At 44.6% G+C, this 13,524-nt stretch overlaps 1 protein-coding gene across 1 annotated transcript; it reads right to left on the bottom strand.

Moving 5' to 3' along the window:
• Positions 1 to 749: 749 nt before the first annotated feature.
• On the bottom strand, positions 750 to 12,777 carry LOC311248202 (delta-like protein 4). Its single transcript, XM_084339126.1, is given in 14 exon segments — positions 750 to 1,919; positions 2,375 to 2,483; positions 4,080 to 4,803; positions 5,367 to 5,537; positions 5,540 to 5,585; positions 6,058 to 6,156; positions 6,158 to 6,193; positions 6,195 to 6,229; positions 6,598 to 6,728; positions 8,238 to 8,298; positions 10,590 to 10,856; positions 11,478 to 11,535; positions 11,950 to 12,210; positions 12,366 to 12,777. Coding segments are annotated over 14 exon segments (2,058 nt in total). The 5' UTR covers positions 12,420 to 12,777; the 3' UTR covers positions 750 to 1,913.
• Positions 12,778 to 13,524: the final 747 nt, after the last annotated feature.

The following is a 13,524-nucleotide window of genomic DNA, read 5'->3' as shown; positions in this document are numbered from 1 at the left end:
GTAATACAGCTAGGGCATTGAGATGTAGCCCTTAACCCTGAAGGGGAGTCATTGAGTCAGGCAGTTGGGGGCCCTGTGGCTGCTTGTGTGTTTTTATGGGCCGAGTCTGTGCGCTGTGTGTGTGAGTGAGTGAGGGTGTGTGTTGTGCATGAATACAGGGCGAGAGGCTTGGCATATGCCGCTGTTTTTATGGCAGAACAGAATTGTTCCTTGTACCCCCCCCCCCGGCATCTGTTTGGTTGGGCTCTGTTAAGGAGAGAGCCAGAGTGTGTGTGTGTTGTGAGGGGTGGGGGGCGTTCCCCTTAGCCTCGTGCCTGTTTTTGTTTCACCATTTCCAGCTTGAGGGGGTGGTATCCGTGGAAACGGATTTGAATTTCAAGCCAATTTAGAGCCAGAGAGAAAGAGAGAGAGAGGAGGGGTTGGGAGAGGGAAGAGCCTGAGGCGTTCTTCAGGAATTGCTTGAAGTACTGATGCTGTAGTCTGGTGGGTTCATATTTAATGCTTTAGACTGATCTTAGCCAAGAAGCAATGACAAAGCTAAGAGTCTGAATAATATGTGTAGCCTCATACAGTAGATTCAATAGGTATATACTGGTAGAGATGTGAAAGTCATTGCACTCTGTCACCAAATTAAAATAAATACAAGAGACAATAGAACATCAGTTATACTCAATTTCATTATTTAAAAACACCTCAAAAATTATTTCATTTTCCATTCACTGACATCAAATTAAGAACAGTTTTCGAAAGGAAATTAAAAGTTTTATTCTTCAGAAGTTTGGTCCTTATAAATATGCATTATATACAAAATAATATTATAAAACATATAAAGAGCAGTGTGACGTATTTAAATTAAAACTCTGGAAATAATCATCATCTTAAAAAAAAATTACATTATTGGTTCTGTTTTTTTTTTCTTTTCTTGTTTTTTGTACTCATTATAGGCAGGCAGTGGTGTGACAGTCTGTTTAGTTTTATTCTCTCTTGTTTGCGTCTCTTTGTATTTCTGGGTTGGGTTGCATAAACAGTGGTTTCACTCCCTACCCCTTGGATCTTGCTGGCACAGCACTGACTAATGCGCTCCTGTGGTTGTCCATTCACATCCCCATTGATTAAAAACTATTTTCCCCCTCTGTTGTTGTTTTTTGTAGTGCAAATGATCCAAGAAGAGACAAGGGCACAAATTTTGCATTCAAACCCCCCCTTTTAAGGCTTCTAGTGATTTTAGGCTGCATACAATCCTCCTCCGTTGCGTGGAAAAGTCCAACCAGTCATTTTCGAGAGATTGACAGTTGACTTTTATTTTTTTCAGACATTCATAGTTCTCAGTGTTTGTGTGGTTGTTGTTTTATTATCGACGGTGGGCGAGTTCACTTCGCTCGACCCTGAAACTTGCATAGCTGGTGAAGCTGGCTGGAGTTGTGGACAGTTTGGGGGGGGGGGGGGGGTTGTAGGATGGGTGTGTGTGTGGGGGGGGGTTGAATCTCAGGCACCTCCTTTTGATTGGTTGGCTGTCAAAGTCACCATGATTATCACACAAGGCTGGGTCAACCATGAGGGGCAATTTCTCCATCTTCATCTCGTTTTGCTGTCCAGGACCGTCACCATTCATTATTCTACTACTGACCGCTCTATCAGTTCCCACACCCTGTGTAGACAGGCATTCACCAGTTAACCAGTCCCACAAGTGAAAAAGGTCCATGACTGTACACATTTTTGTATACAAACACTCGTAAAGTTTCTTTATCAGAGCAGAGATGCTGCTCTCTCCAGTTCTCAAGTGTTCCAGAGCAGCAGTGGACATCAAAAACAATCTCCAGTCTCTTCTCAGCTTTTGTAAACAATCCAGAAAATAGTATTCTGCCTCGATTGTGTGTTTCTCCTTCGCTCCCTAGCTTCCATACCCCCACAGTTTATACCTGGGAAGAGAGGAAAGACATGGAATAAAGACAAGGAAAAACAAAACGGCAGCTCCCATCTCAAGATAATAATTCGCATATGGCCATAAGGAGCATGCTATGTTATCTATTATAGCTGGTATGCTATCTCCATTGTATTTCACTTGGCAGCAACATTTTCGCAATTCAACTCCACGCCACAGTGGTAAAACCTCTGAGACCAAGTAGAGCCAAACAGCAAACACACGTGCAGAGCATCAAGTACATCTTTAAGTCCCCGGCCATCAAATTGTCAAGATAAAGAACAGCCAATGCCCTTCTGTAGTTTCAAAAAGCAAAACGACAATGCATGATCGGGCCGTTACGTGTCGTTGACTTTGTTCAAATACCAAAAAGGCACCTTCACCCGTCATAAAAACGAGTCGGGCATGACTGTGTACTGCGGAAAAGGCGGATGAAGGTTTCTTTGGGCTTACCTCAGTTGCTATGACGCACTCCCTCCTCTGCTCTGCTATAACAAACACCGACTGGTACATGGAGTCTCTCGGGGAACATATTGTTGATATCCTGCACTCTGGCTTTTCACTGCGAATCACAAATCACACACTGTGTTAGCACACACTTTAGGCACATGGCGAAGGATATGCATTAAGACGGCTACGCATTACATGTGATGAGGTGGTGGAGCGGTGAGGGGGGGGTGGTATCGCAGAGAGAAAAATAAGTCATGTGTAAACTGTGCGGAGAGTGGAGTTTTCTAGTTGAAGAAGAGAGTGATGTGTTGGGTGTTGGTCGTTTCGTAGACATGGTGCAGATTAAAAGCACATTTGGAATGATTAGAGTCCTTGGCATTGCTAAAATATACGAGTAGTGTTATCTAAAATATACACATTTGACTTTGGGTAATTCTGAAAGTGTTACAGGTCAACTGTTTGTGTGTGTGTGTGTGTGTGTGTGTGTGTGTGTGTGTGTGTGTGTGTCTTTTGTGTGGGTATATGTGTGTCTGGTCATAGGGAAGTAGTGGCAGAGTTCAAATAATTGTGGCCAGTAATGGTGTGACCGGAGAAATGTATGGCCTCCCTTTCCTATTTTCACAATAAACACAGAAGTCCTAAAGCCTGATGTAATATGAAAAACGTATGGTCTTATGACACCCATTCTCAGGCCATGTCCACACGTACAGATATTTTTGAAAACACAGTATTTACTCTGCGTTTTGGCCTGCCACACAGAAACGAGGGAAAATGCCTTCCAGGGTGGAGATGTTGTAAAAACTCAGTTTTGCCTGTGTGTATACTAGGGCTGACCCCTATTAGTCGATTAGTCGACTAATCGGTCGAAAGGAGCCGTAGTCGACGGCCAACCTCTTAGTCGAATACAAAAAAAAAAATATATATATATATATATATATATATATATTATTATTTTTTTTTTATTTTATTATTTTTTTTATCATTCTTTCCAAAAGAAAAGAGGCCTAGAAGCGTGGCTAACGCTAATGGCATGCATACCAGAGGCTAACTGCCTAAGAAAACAGGCACAGAGGCACTGAAAGAGGATTTCACCCATCTAATGAACACACTAGACTAGACAAATATCAAGATGTATCCATCAGTGGACCAATTGCATGCTTTTGCAGAGGACAAGAAGCATTCAGTCGACTCCTTCAGACATTAAGCACCCCCCACAGCCCAAATGGAACGATAAAAAAAAGAAAAAAAATATTATATATATATATATATATATATATATATATATTTTTTTTTTTATTTTTTTTTCTCCGACTAATAGTCGACTAACGGCACATTTTGGCCAATCATAGTCGACTATCCAGTCGGGGATAGCCCTAGTGTATACACGTAGATGGGTGAAACAGAACTAAAATGGAGCTTTTGAAAAACGCTAACATCATGACCACACACATATATATGGATCATTTGGAAAACGCAGTATTTTCTCTGCAACCAGGAGCTCCCGGCAGCCTGCCATCAGATCAGTTTATGTGAGTCCTTTCGCGTTGTCACATGGACAGAGAGGTCAGTTTATGTGAGCCCTTTCGCATTGTCACGTGGACAGAGATATTTTCTAAAAGCATGGCCTCACAGAGTGCAATGCAGCTGTGTGAGCTGGACGTTGGGTTGGTGTGATGAGAAACACTGACGAGAGAATACTTCCTCTTACCTGTACATTCTATTCAAGGGCATTTTGTCTTCTAAACACTTTTCGTAGATGTGGCTTTTATCCTCTTGGGACTTGCCCTCCTGGAAGTCCTTCGATTTAGAGCCGTAAGGGTCCAAGTGATAGTTTTTATGGATAAAGTTCGACTTCTCCGAATCGCAGTCCACCCCCAGGCCGACCTTCTGGTTGGTGTTTTTCAGCTGCGAGTCTGGGATCAGGTTGTCCCGCTGAGCGTCCGACACGTTGTTCATGGTCTCGCCGTCTCCCCTCTCCCTCCGCGCCTGCCTGTGCATGTGCCTCATGGCCAACCCCACCATGCACAGCAGCACCAGCAGGGCCACAAGGCCCACGGCCAGGGAGACCGCTGCCCACTGGAAACCGTCGTACCCTTTGGTGCTCACGGCCGCGAAGAACTCGCAGCGGGTCCCGGTGAAGCCCGGGGCGCAGCTGCAGGTCGCAGGGGGTTTCCCGGGGCCTCCTCCCCTGGCGCAGAGACCCCCGTTGAGGCAGGGCTGGTGGGAGCACTCGTCCAGGAGGCGATCGCAGTTGCGTCCGGCGTAGCCCGGGGGACAGGCGCAGGTGTAGTCGTTGATGCGGTCCAGGCAGGTGCCTCCGTTGAGGCAGGGGTCGCCGGCGCACTCATTGGTGTTGATCTCACAGCGCTGGCCGGTGAATCCTGCCCGGCAACTGCACACACGCATGCCACTGGAGATCACACACAGACCACCTGCGGAGAGAGGATACAGACAGTTTGAGACTCCCATAACAAGATCCAAGCAGGAGACACAAAGGTCGATGTGAGCGCCCCCACAATGATGCAGTGATTACATATATAGATGTGCTTGAAGTGATGAATCACAAATGAGACATTTCAATGAACAGTAGAGTTAGAGACCAAAGAAGACGCAACGGGACCCTCTCCGTTCCCTCCTCTACATCAAATCTACAGTTGGTGTTAGCACAGTGCAATATACAGCATTGTCCGCCCAACACACCAGTACAATACCAGTTATCTGCAGTTGTTTGCCAAAAGAGAGAAATTGAGTCACATTGGATATTTTGTCAGTTTTTTGTCAACATTCACAGCCAACAGCAGGGACATTTGCTGGTCATTGCTGTAAGCTGTGGAGTGTTTATACGATAGAGGACAATAGACAGCAAGTTCCCACCAATTCCTGTTGTTCTACACTACTTCCAGTTGTAGGATTTTTTTTGGGGGGGGGGGAGAGAGTGAGGGGAAGTTCAGAAGGGTAGGAGGGAGGGGGGTGTTGGCGGGAGGGAGGCGTTTACCGTTAGCACAGGGAAGCGACGTGCACTTGTCCACTCTCTTCTCACAGTTGTGTCCTGTGTAGCCGCGGGGACACTCGCACATGTAGGTGCGTCCGTTGTCCTTCTCCCAGCACTTGCCGCCGTGGAAGCATGGGGAGTCGGCACACGTCAGCAGGCTATGCTCACAGTGGAACCCTCAAAACCCTGGGGGCAGGTGCACCTGTAGCCACTCTCAAGATTCTGGAGGTATTGAGAGAGAGAGAGAGAGAGAGAGAGAGAGAGAGAGAGAGAGAGAGAGAGAGAGAGAGAGAGAGAGAGAGAGAGAGAGAGAGAGAGAGAGAGAGAGAGAGAGAGAGAGAGAGAGAGAGAGAGAGAGAGAGAGAGAGAGAGAGAGAGAGAGAGAGAATCAACAAGTCAATATGTTGAGCTGAAGAATATTTTGTATTATATATTTATACAGTATATACTACATACACTGAATTTTTTTTGTATCAATCAAACAATCAATCTAGCATGCAGAAACAAAAAAAACTATCTATCTATCTATCTATCTATCTATCTATCTATCTATCTATCTATCTATCTATCTATCTATCTATCTATCTATCTATCTATCTATTCTATCTATCTATCTATCTATCTATCTATCTATCTATCTATCTATCTATCTATCTATATATTATATATATATATTTATCTATCTGAAACTCACTGTGCATGTCCCTCCGTTCCTACAGGGGTTGCTGTCACACTCCTGCATCTCCAGCTCACAGTTGACTCCTGTGAACCCCGGTAGGCAGGTACATGTGTAAGCTGCCCTGGCCCGTGTTCATGCAGGTGGCGCCGTTCACCACACGGGCGGTGATGGGTGCAGAAGTTCAGGTCTGGAGGAAGGAAAGTGGTTTGTTTACAGTGAGCTTGCGTGGAAAACAAGCATCATCCCGCTGCCATGCCAGGCTTACAAGAAGAGGATGGGTCAGTGTCGTCATTAGACACGTTTTGAAAATGGCTTCCCCTATTACCATTGGGAGACGAGTTGAATTGTAAGAAGTAGCGTTGTCTCCCAATGCGGAATAACTACCGTGAGAATGTTGGGATTTGATTTTAAACACATTTCGTTCAGTGCGATTCAGACTTGGTGTGTTCAATATCTAAATTGTGTTTTTTTGTGTTTCAAAATAATGCATATTATGTACAGGTAATAACAGCCTTTCAAACACACAAGAACAGTGTTCCAAGTTATCTTGCATACCTTGGTCACAGAGCAGGCCTCCCCAGCCCTCTTGACAGTTGCACTGCCATGGCTGCTGGCAAGTGCCATGCTTACAGGCGGGGTATTTCTTACACTCGTCACAGAACGGGCCCTGCCAGCCTTCTCTGCATCTGAGGGAGACAAAAAGACATTTTACATTAAGAGAAGTTATACTTAAATTATTCCCTGTGGGGAAATTATTCCTCTGCATTTCACCCATCCTAACCACTTAGGAGCAGTGGGCAGCTGCGGACGCCTACCAAAGGGACCAATTCCAGTTGTAATGCCAGCACACTGGTCAAGGGCAATACATATGTCATGACTTATTCCTTATACAGTGGGTCCCGATGGAGCAATGAGCCTGCCAATAGTATCGTGTTTGAATCCGTCATCGTTGCTTTATTTCCCATTAAGAAAGCCATGTGAATAATGCTATTACACATGCAATCAATCATCCAAACCGCCTGCTGTATCGAGAATTTATATTTGCATGGCCAAGTCATGGGTCAGCGACCACAAGCTACGTGATGGCGACATCGATCGACTATACCACATTTTTATGGCTGCTACTGAAACTGGCCTTATTGAACAAACCATTACATATACATCCCAGTAATGTAACAAGGACAAACTGTCCTAAAGAGGCTTAAAAGCACTAATTCACTCTGGTATGATGTTTCAGTGTGTCTCTTCTCAGCATGAACGCTCTGTATCAGTTCATGACCATTAAAGCCTGCCAATTATTGAACACCAATGTGATGTTCTAACAAAGTTAAATATCACACTGATGCTTCATTTGCGATTCATCCTAAAGGCGCTCTCATGCTCCCCCGGCGAAATACAATCTTGCTGGGATGAGCAGCAACAAGGCTTAGGATGTGATGTCCATTTCACAGTCCTGCATTTTTGGTTGAGTGAGCAGAGATGTGAGAGAGCGGCTTTAGGGTATAGAGTATCTGAAGGGTTTAACCTCAATTTGGGTAGTTCTTAGTGGTGGGAATAGTGGATTTGTGGCAAAAAAAAGAGGGCAAATAGGATTTAAAGGAATGTCTCACGGTGATTGTGTGTGTGAGTAAGTAAGCGAGTGAGTGAGTGAGTGAAATACAGCGGGTGGGAAGGAGAAAGGGTGGTGAGTGATGCAGAGAGAGAGAGAGAGAGAGAGAGAGAGAGAGAGAGAGAGAGAGAGAGAGAGAGAGAGAGAGAGAGAGAGAGAGAGAGAGAGAGAGAGAGAGAGAGAGGGAGGGAGGGAGAGAGAGTGAAAGAGAGGAGAGAGAGAGAGAGAGAGAGAGAGAGAGAGAGAGAGAGAGAGAGAGAGAGAGAGAGAGAGAGAGAGAGAGAGAGAGAGAGAGAGAGAGGGAGGGAGGGAGAGAGAGTGAAAGAGAGGGAGAGAGAGAGAGAGGGGGGGGATGAATTGAAAACTGGCTTGACTGTAGATGACCCTCAACCTCCCAAACCTTATTCTGGGCTTGAAACTATACCAACTTGAATATGAAATGATTTTCTCTGATGTGATGTGAACGCAACACCGGAATGAAAAAGGAGATACCAGCAAATACTGTTCCCGTTCAATGTGTGACTCACACGCTCTTCCCATACAGTTCTGGAACCAACACTTATTTCATCCCTTCTCTTTTACTTACACACACTCGCCAGGTCTGGAACAATTCCCATTCCTCTCACTGCAGCCCTCCAGGCAGATTGCTAAAACACAAAGAAGAACACAACATAAGGTCACAGAATCACATGATCTTAGATGAGTGAATAAGCATGTGATGTAAAACTCCATGCCTTGGCTGTTGTTTGACAGTTCATAAGTACATAGGGCGTGTCATAAATTGGCTTATAACAGGAAAAGAAATCAAAGCAGGCTACTTTCCAATTTCATAACTTGCCTGTCAAGTGACCACCCATATAGGCTATTCTAAATGAATAGCCTTTCTTATGTCAAAGTAAACCTAGTCTAGGCAGGAACCACCCACTCAAAACACAACCTAAGACAGCAAGCATGCAACAGTGCCTTTCTTTCACATTACAACTATTATAGCTTGAGCTGGTTGAAGCCTCAGTCTCTAAACTTTCTTCAAGGCCAACCACAACCTGTCAGCCACACCCCCTAACTGCCACGACGATGCCGATTAGGGTTTGTTTGTCCTGTGTAGTAAACCTACTATATTTGGCCTGTGAGTGACACTGATTCAGGGAGGATAGGCGACTGACGGTAAGCGGCCGGTTAGTCCCGAACAGATGCTTGCTCTCAATAGCAGACAGCTGTCGCTATTGTTGTTTGTAGTCTGCAAGAACCATATTTGCAGCTGCTACACCGCGTGCCCAACAATAGAGGGACTACAATATCAGTGGCGCGTGGCGGATAATAATGCCGCGATTAACCTTGGCGCATGCAGTCGCCCGGGCTCTTCCTATATGCCCGCTCGCCCCGGGACCAGGGGCACGCGCGTACGGCTACACTGTAGAAATACAAACTGTAATACAAACTGTGCATGTCATGTGTTTGGGGGAGAGAGAGAGAGAGAGACTAAATTATACTGTCTGAAAGAAGCCCAATTTGTCTTCCTCATGTATATTTTCTATAGCCAGCGGAGACTGATGTGTCTGTAATTGCAACACGTCAGCCCATCTGGTTAGAATTTGGCGCCACAGTCAAAATAGCATATGCCAATTTCTCATTCACCGCCAAGTGACACCAATGACAGATCCGCTGTCACCCACGTGGTCACATTCAGCACATGGTAACTATTACTTTCATGATGTCCCTCTCCAATCAAGCCTTTGATTAATTTGTTTTGGTGAAAGAATGGGCCTGTGGTATTGTCAAGCCAAATGGCAATGTGGCCCCATGTGTTACTAGAAGCCCATTCACAGCTATCCAAAACACAAGGGGGTGTAAGGAGTGTTCAGCTATGGTTTTGCCAAGTGGGTTTAGCCTGTACAACAATAACGGCTTCTGTTGTCATGTGAAAAACCTGTACCCTCATTGACTCCAACACTATTCTAACCACACAATCACAATAGTAATACAAATCCCTCTCTGGGGTATTCTTCACCAAAATTGCATGTCAGACTTGCCAAATATTCCTAACCCATGCATCTTTGCAGACAGTGCTGAAAATTATATGGTTTTAGGCACTAAAGAGGAAGTCTAAACCCTTTGCTTGGAAAACCTATGAGAGAGCCCAGCATACAGCAACTACAATTATACAGAAGGTGTAGAGAACTGCTTATGACCAGCCGCTCAGGGAAAGAATTACTGCGGAGGCTGGTGGGGCTACAATGGACCTGAATTCAAGACATTTTAAGGGAGCCTATATTCTTATAACTGACTAGTTAATGCCAAAGCCATTTGATGTAGTGTGAGCACTATTTACTCTTGGGAGGGACCTCTCTTTGGGTTCCCCAACACCGTGGGTTAACCCTTCTGTCGTGTGGCAGTGAAAGGGTTAACCGGTTGTTGTGTGGCAGTGAAAGGGTTAACCTTATGTGAATTGTCACAGTGAAAGGGTTAACCGTTTTGGTAGTGCGGCAGTGAAAGGGTTAAGTTGCGCTCTCTGTATTTATGCCCCTGCAGATCTAAAAAACCAAAGGCACATTCCATGCAGGTGGCTTCACCATCTCCCCACTTCCACCAATCTAGCAACTGAGGGGATGCCTTGTGAATGACGAGGTAAGGGCCCCACACCCACAGTACCCTCTACACACCATAGGCCTACAGATTTTACGCTTTTGAAGCCATACACACAGAGGGCTACACTTTCCGTCCTACAGCCAAGAAGACGCACACTTGAGCACTACATAGATCAGACCTCACAGACCTACAAAACCATCCATTTCAATAAAAGCAGAAACATTGAGGGCATCGTATATATAGATCAAAGACAAAGTAGAAACAGACAGACTGAGGGCCTGCAGTTCTGACAAGACAGTCAGGCCGACCAGTGCATGGAGAGTAGATGTGGTCTGGTTGGTTGCTTGCTTACGTTCTTCGCAGTATGTCCCCTTCCAGCCGGGCAGACAGGTCAACTGCCCCCCGTCACGGGTGCAGGTGTAGTGGCCAAATCGGTCGTCCCTGGGCGTGCATTTTTTGGAACAACTTTCTCCGTAGTAATTTTCATTGCAGATGAACCGGTAAGAATACCTTAGCTCCGTCTGCTTCCCAGTCTGTGTGTCCCGAGACCACTCGGTCCCTACGCCCAGCTGTCTTTGTGTGGCAAAAAAGCTAATCAAAAACTCAGGGCTGCTGGTGTCTGAAAGAGGAGACGTGAGAGAAAGGGCAAAATTAATTCAAATGTTCGTCAAGAATTCTAGAGTTGGATTCTGTGGGCTTAACGGTCACCCTGACCCTTATTATTTAAAATCTGTCTGACAAAACTTCCAGCAAGCTGCATCCCTTATTGAAACCCATAGAGTTTAGATGAAGGATAAACTAAGATTGAAATGTCCTCTTTCTTTCCGTCAGCAAAAACATTCCCATGCCTTGTCCCCTCTTCCAAAGGGCGGAACAGAACAAGGTGTAAAATACAGGAAGATGTAGTCGGGGGCTTTTGGCAGGCTCTGTGCATTCTCACCAAAGCCCACAGTTCTTTCCCACGCCAAAAATAAACCAAAGGAAGTTCAATTGTGTTGGAGTATAAGAATGAAAAAGGTGTTTTGAAGCTCACAACAAAGGGCTGAATAGGCGTGAAAATGTGAAAATTGTGAACAATAAGCAATTGGAAGCCACAAACTACTAATATTGAGTGACTAAGCATTATGAATAGGCTAATGTTTGCCTTTTTGTGAAGGGTGTGAGCAAAGTAGTTGTAAGGTCTCCATGGGTTAAATGTATAGAAAGAGCTCCCTCTTGTGGTGCAAGCAGTTTCACTTACCTAAGGGTAGATTCTCATAAGGTGAATGCCAGGCCTCAATTATCAAAGAAAACGATCCCTGAGGAGAAAACACATGAAGGTGTTAGGCATGATATTACCTGTAATTATTTTAATTCTATCTTAATGTGGTAGGCCTAAAGGTTGAGCCTAAGCATTTTTTCTTTCTGTTGTGCTTGTATTGATATTGATAGCAAGCTAATTAAAGGCTTTCAACGGGAATTAGACCACATAAACAATTATAGACCAGTTGCATAAAGTTAATAATTGCATGGCATTATGCACTTGGAAATAAACAACGTCGTCGCAATCCAATCTGTTTGATGCTGCAGAGTATCAATGATAATGGATTAGACCAGCTAACCAATAAACTATAGTGCGCTCTCCAAATGCATTACATTGAGTTGAACAACAACAACATTGATCTCTTGTTGAAATCACGTGAATGAAATGGGTTAATTGCTTTTAATCTTACCGGCCATCCGAAGTTGAACGGTAATTGAATTGGTCTATTAAAAATGCCACCGTCCTGAGCGTTGAAAGAGTTGGTCCCCAGCACCGCTGTCATTGTACTTCCAAAGATGCAGTCACCTGGGGAGACCACCGCCTGGTAGTTCTTCAGGCAAACTCGAAAGAAAGTCCTGCAGTTGGGTTTGCATGTGTTTCCACTGGCCAGCAAACCTCTGTAATTCTTAAATTCATGAAGATCGAGCTCGAAAACACCGGACCCCAATACCTAAAAGAGAAGGAAGATATATTTAAAAAATGTTGCGTTACGCATTCATGCATTTTCTTTTTTTCCCCTCACGAAACAACTGACTCTCCGTCTAATTTCGTTGCGGACTCGGGTGCAGGAGTCGGACCAGCGGCAGATGTGTTCCTCCTTCATACCTGTGTTATCACTGTCGTGCTGAACGCGATGGTAAAGGTGAACCAAGCTGCCATCCTTCTCGTTTCTCTGCAGGGCAGCCGCGTCACCCGCCAATGGAGCCTGGATCACCGCAAAAGAGCTCTATTCCAAGTGTTTGTGCCACAGTAAAACACAGGGGGGAAATATGATGTAGAGCATATAAATCCGTCTTCAGTCCCAGAACGTGTTTCTCCTTATAGCTCCTTGTTGGTGTTTCCAAAAACGCGAAATGACGCGCTATACAATCCCCAAGTTATCCAAAGGTGAAGGAAGACCAAATATCCATCCAAGTCTGGCTCCTCTCTGCCAGCAGTCGCCTCTCCTTGCATTTACTGTTACTGTACAACTCCACAGTGATCACCTCGGTGTGTGTGGTGGGGGGGGGGCGATGACTTGTTTTGGTGCTTAACTTAGTGCGTCAAAGCGCCGGGGCTGTTCCATGCGCGCGTCGTCTTACTACTCGTGAATGAACACTCGTGCGTCCCCTCCCCGATATATAGACTTGCACGGGGGTGCCGTCATTAACATAAACTGTCAATCAGCCTGGGACACCGCCCACTTTACATATTCAACCCCCTTCTCTCCGAGCCGACAACAATTATCCAGATTTAATACCCGCTGGCACTGCGTTGACTGACCACCACATGGATACCATGGGCGATTATTAACAAGCCCCAGCATCTGTTGACGTATTTATAGCGCGAGAGATGAGGAGGAGGCACAACACAACCAGCGTTGGCCAAATGAGAAGCAAGCTGAAATGTAGAGAATGAAGCAAGAATTCAATTACTGCCCTACATCCATCCACCCTTTTGCCCCTTGGTTCCACTCAATTGCGCGGTTAATTATCCAACTGAAGCGTATAAGGGTCATTTCCTTACCAACCCCAGAACTCATAGCCTAATGTTTATCCCTCTCTGTGTAGCCTAAATAGTGAGTTAAAAATGGTGGTCTAAAATAAAAGTTGCTTTTATTTATATTTATTTTTGCTTTTGCTCAGCAGAAATTCATGACTATATTGCTAAATTATTATGATATTATTATTATGATATTATTATTATTATTATTATTATTATTATTATTATTATTATTATTATTATTATTATTATTATTATTATTATTATTATTATTATTATTATT

The sequence above is a fragment of the Notolepis coatsorum genome (genome assembly GCF_963971535.1).
Source record: "Notolepis coatsorum genome assembly, contig: SCAFFOLD_334, whole genome shotgun sequence".
NCBI lineage: Eukaryota > Metazoa > Chordata > Actinopteri > Aulopiformes > Paralepididae > Notolepis > Notolepis coatsorum.
Note: the sequence above shows the minus strand (reverse complement) of the source record. Positions and strands in the feature narration are given on the sequence as shown.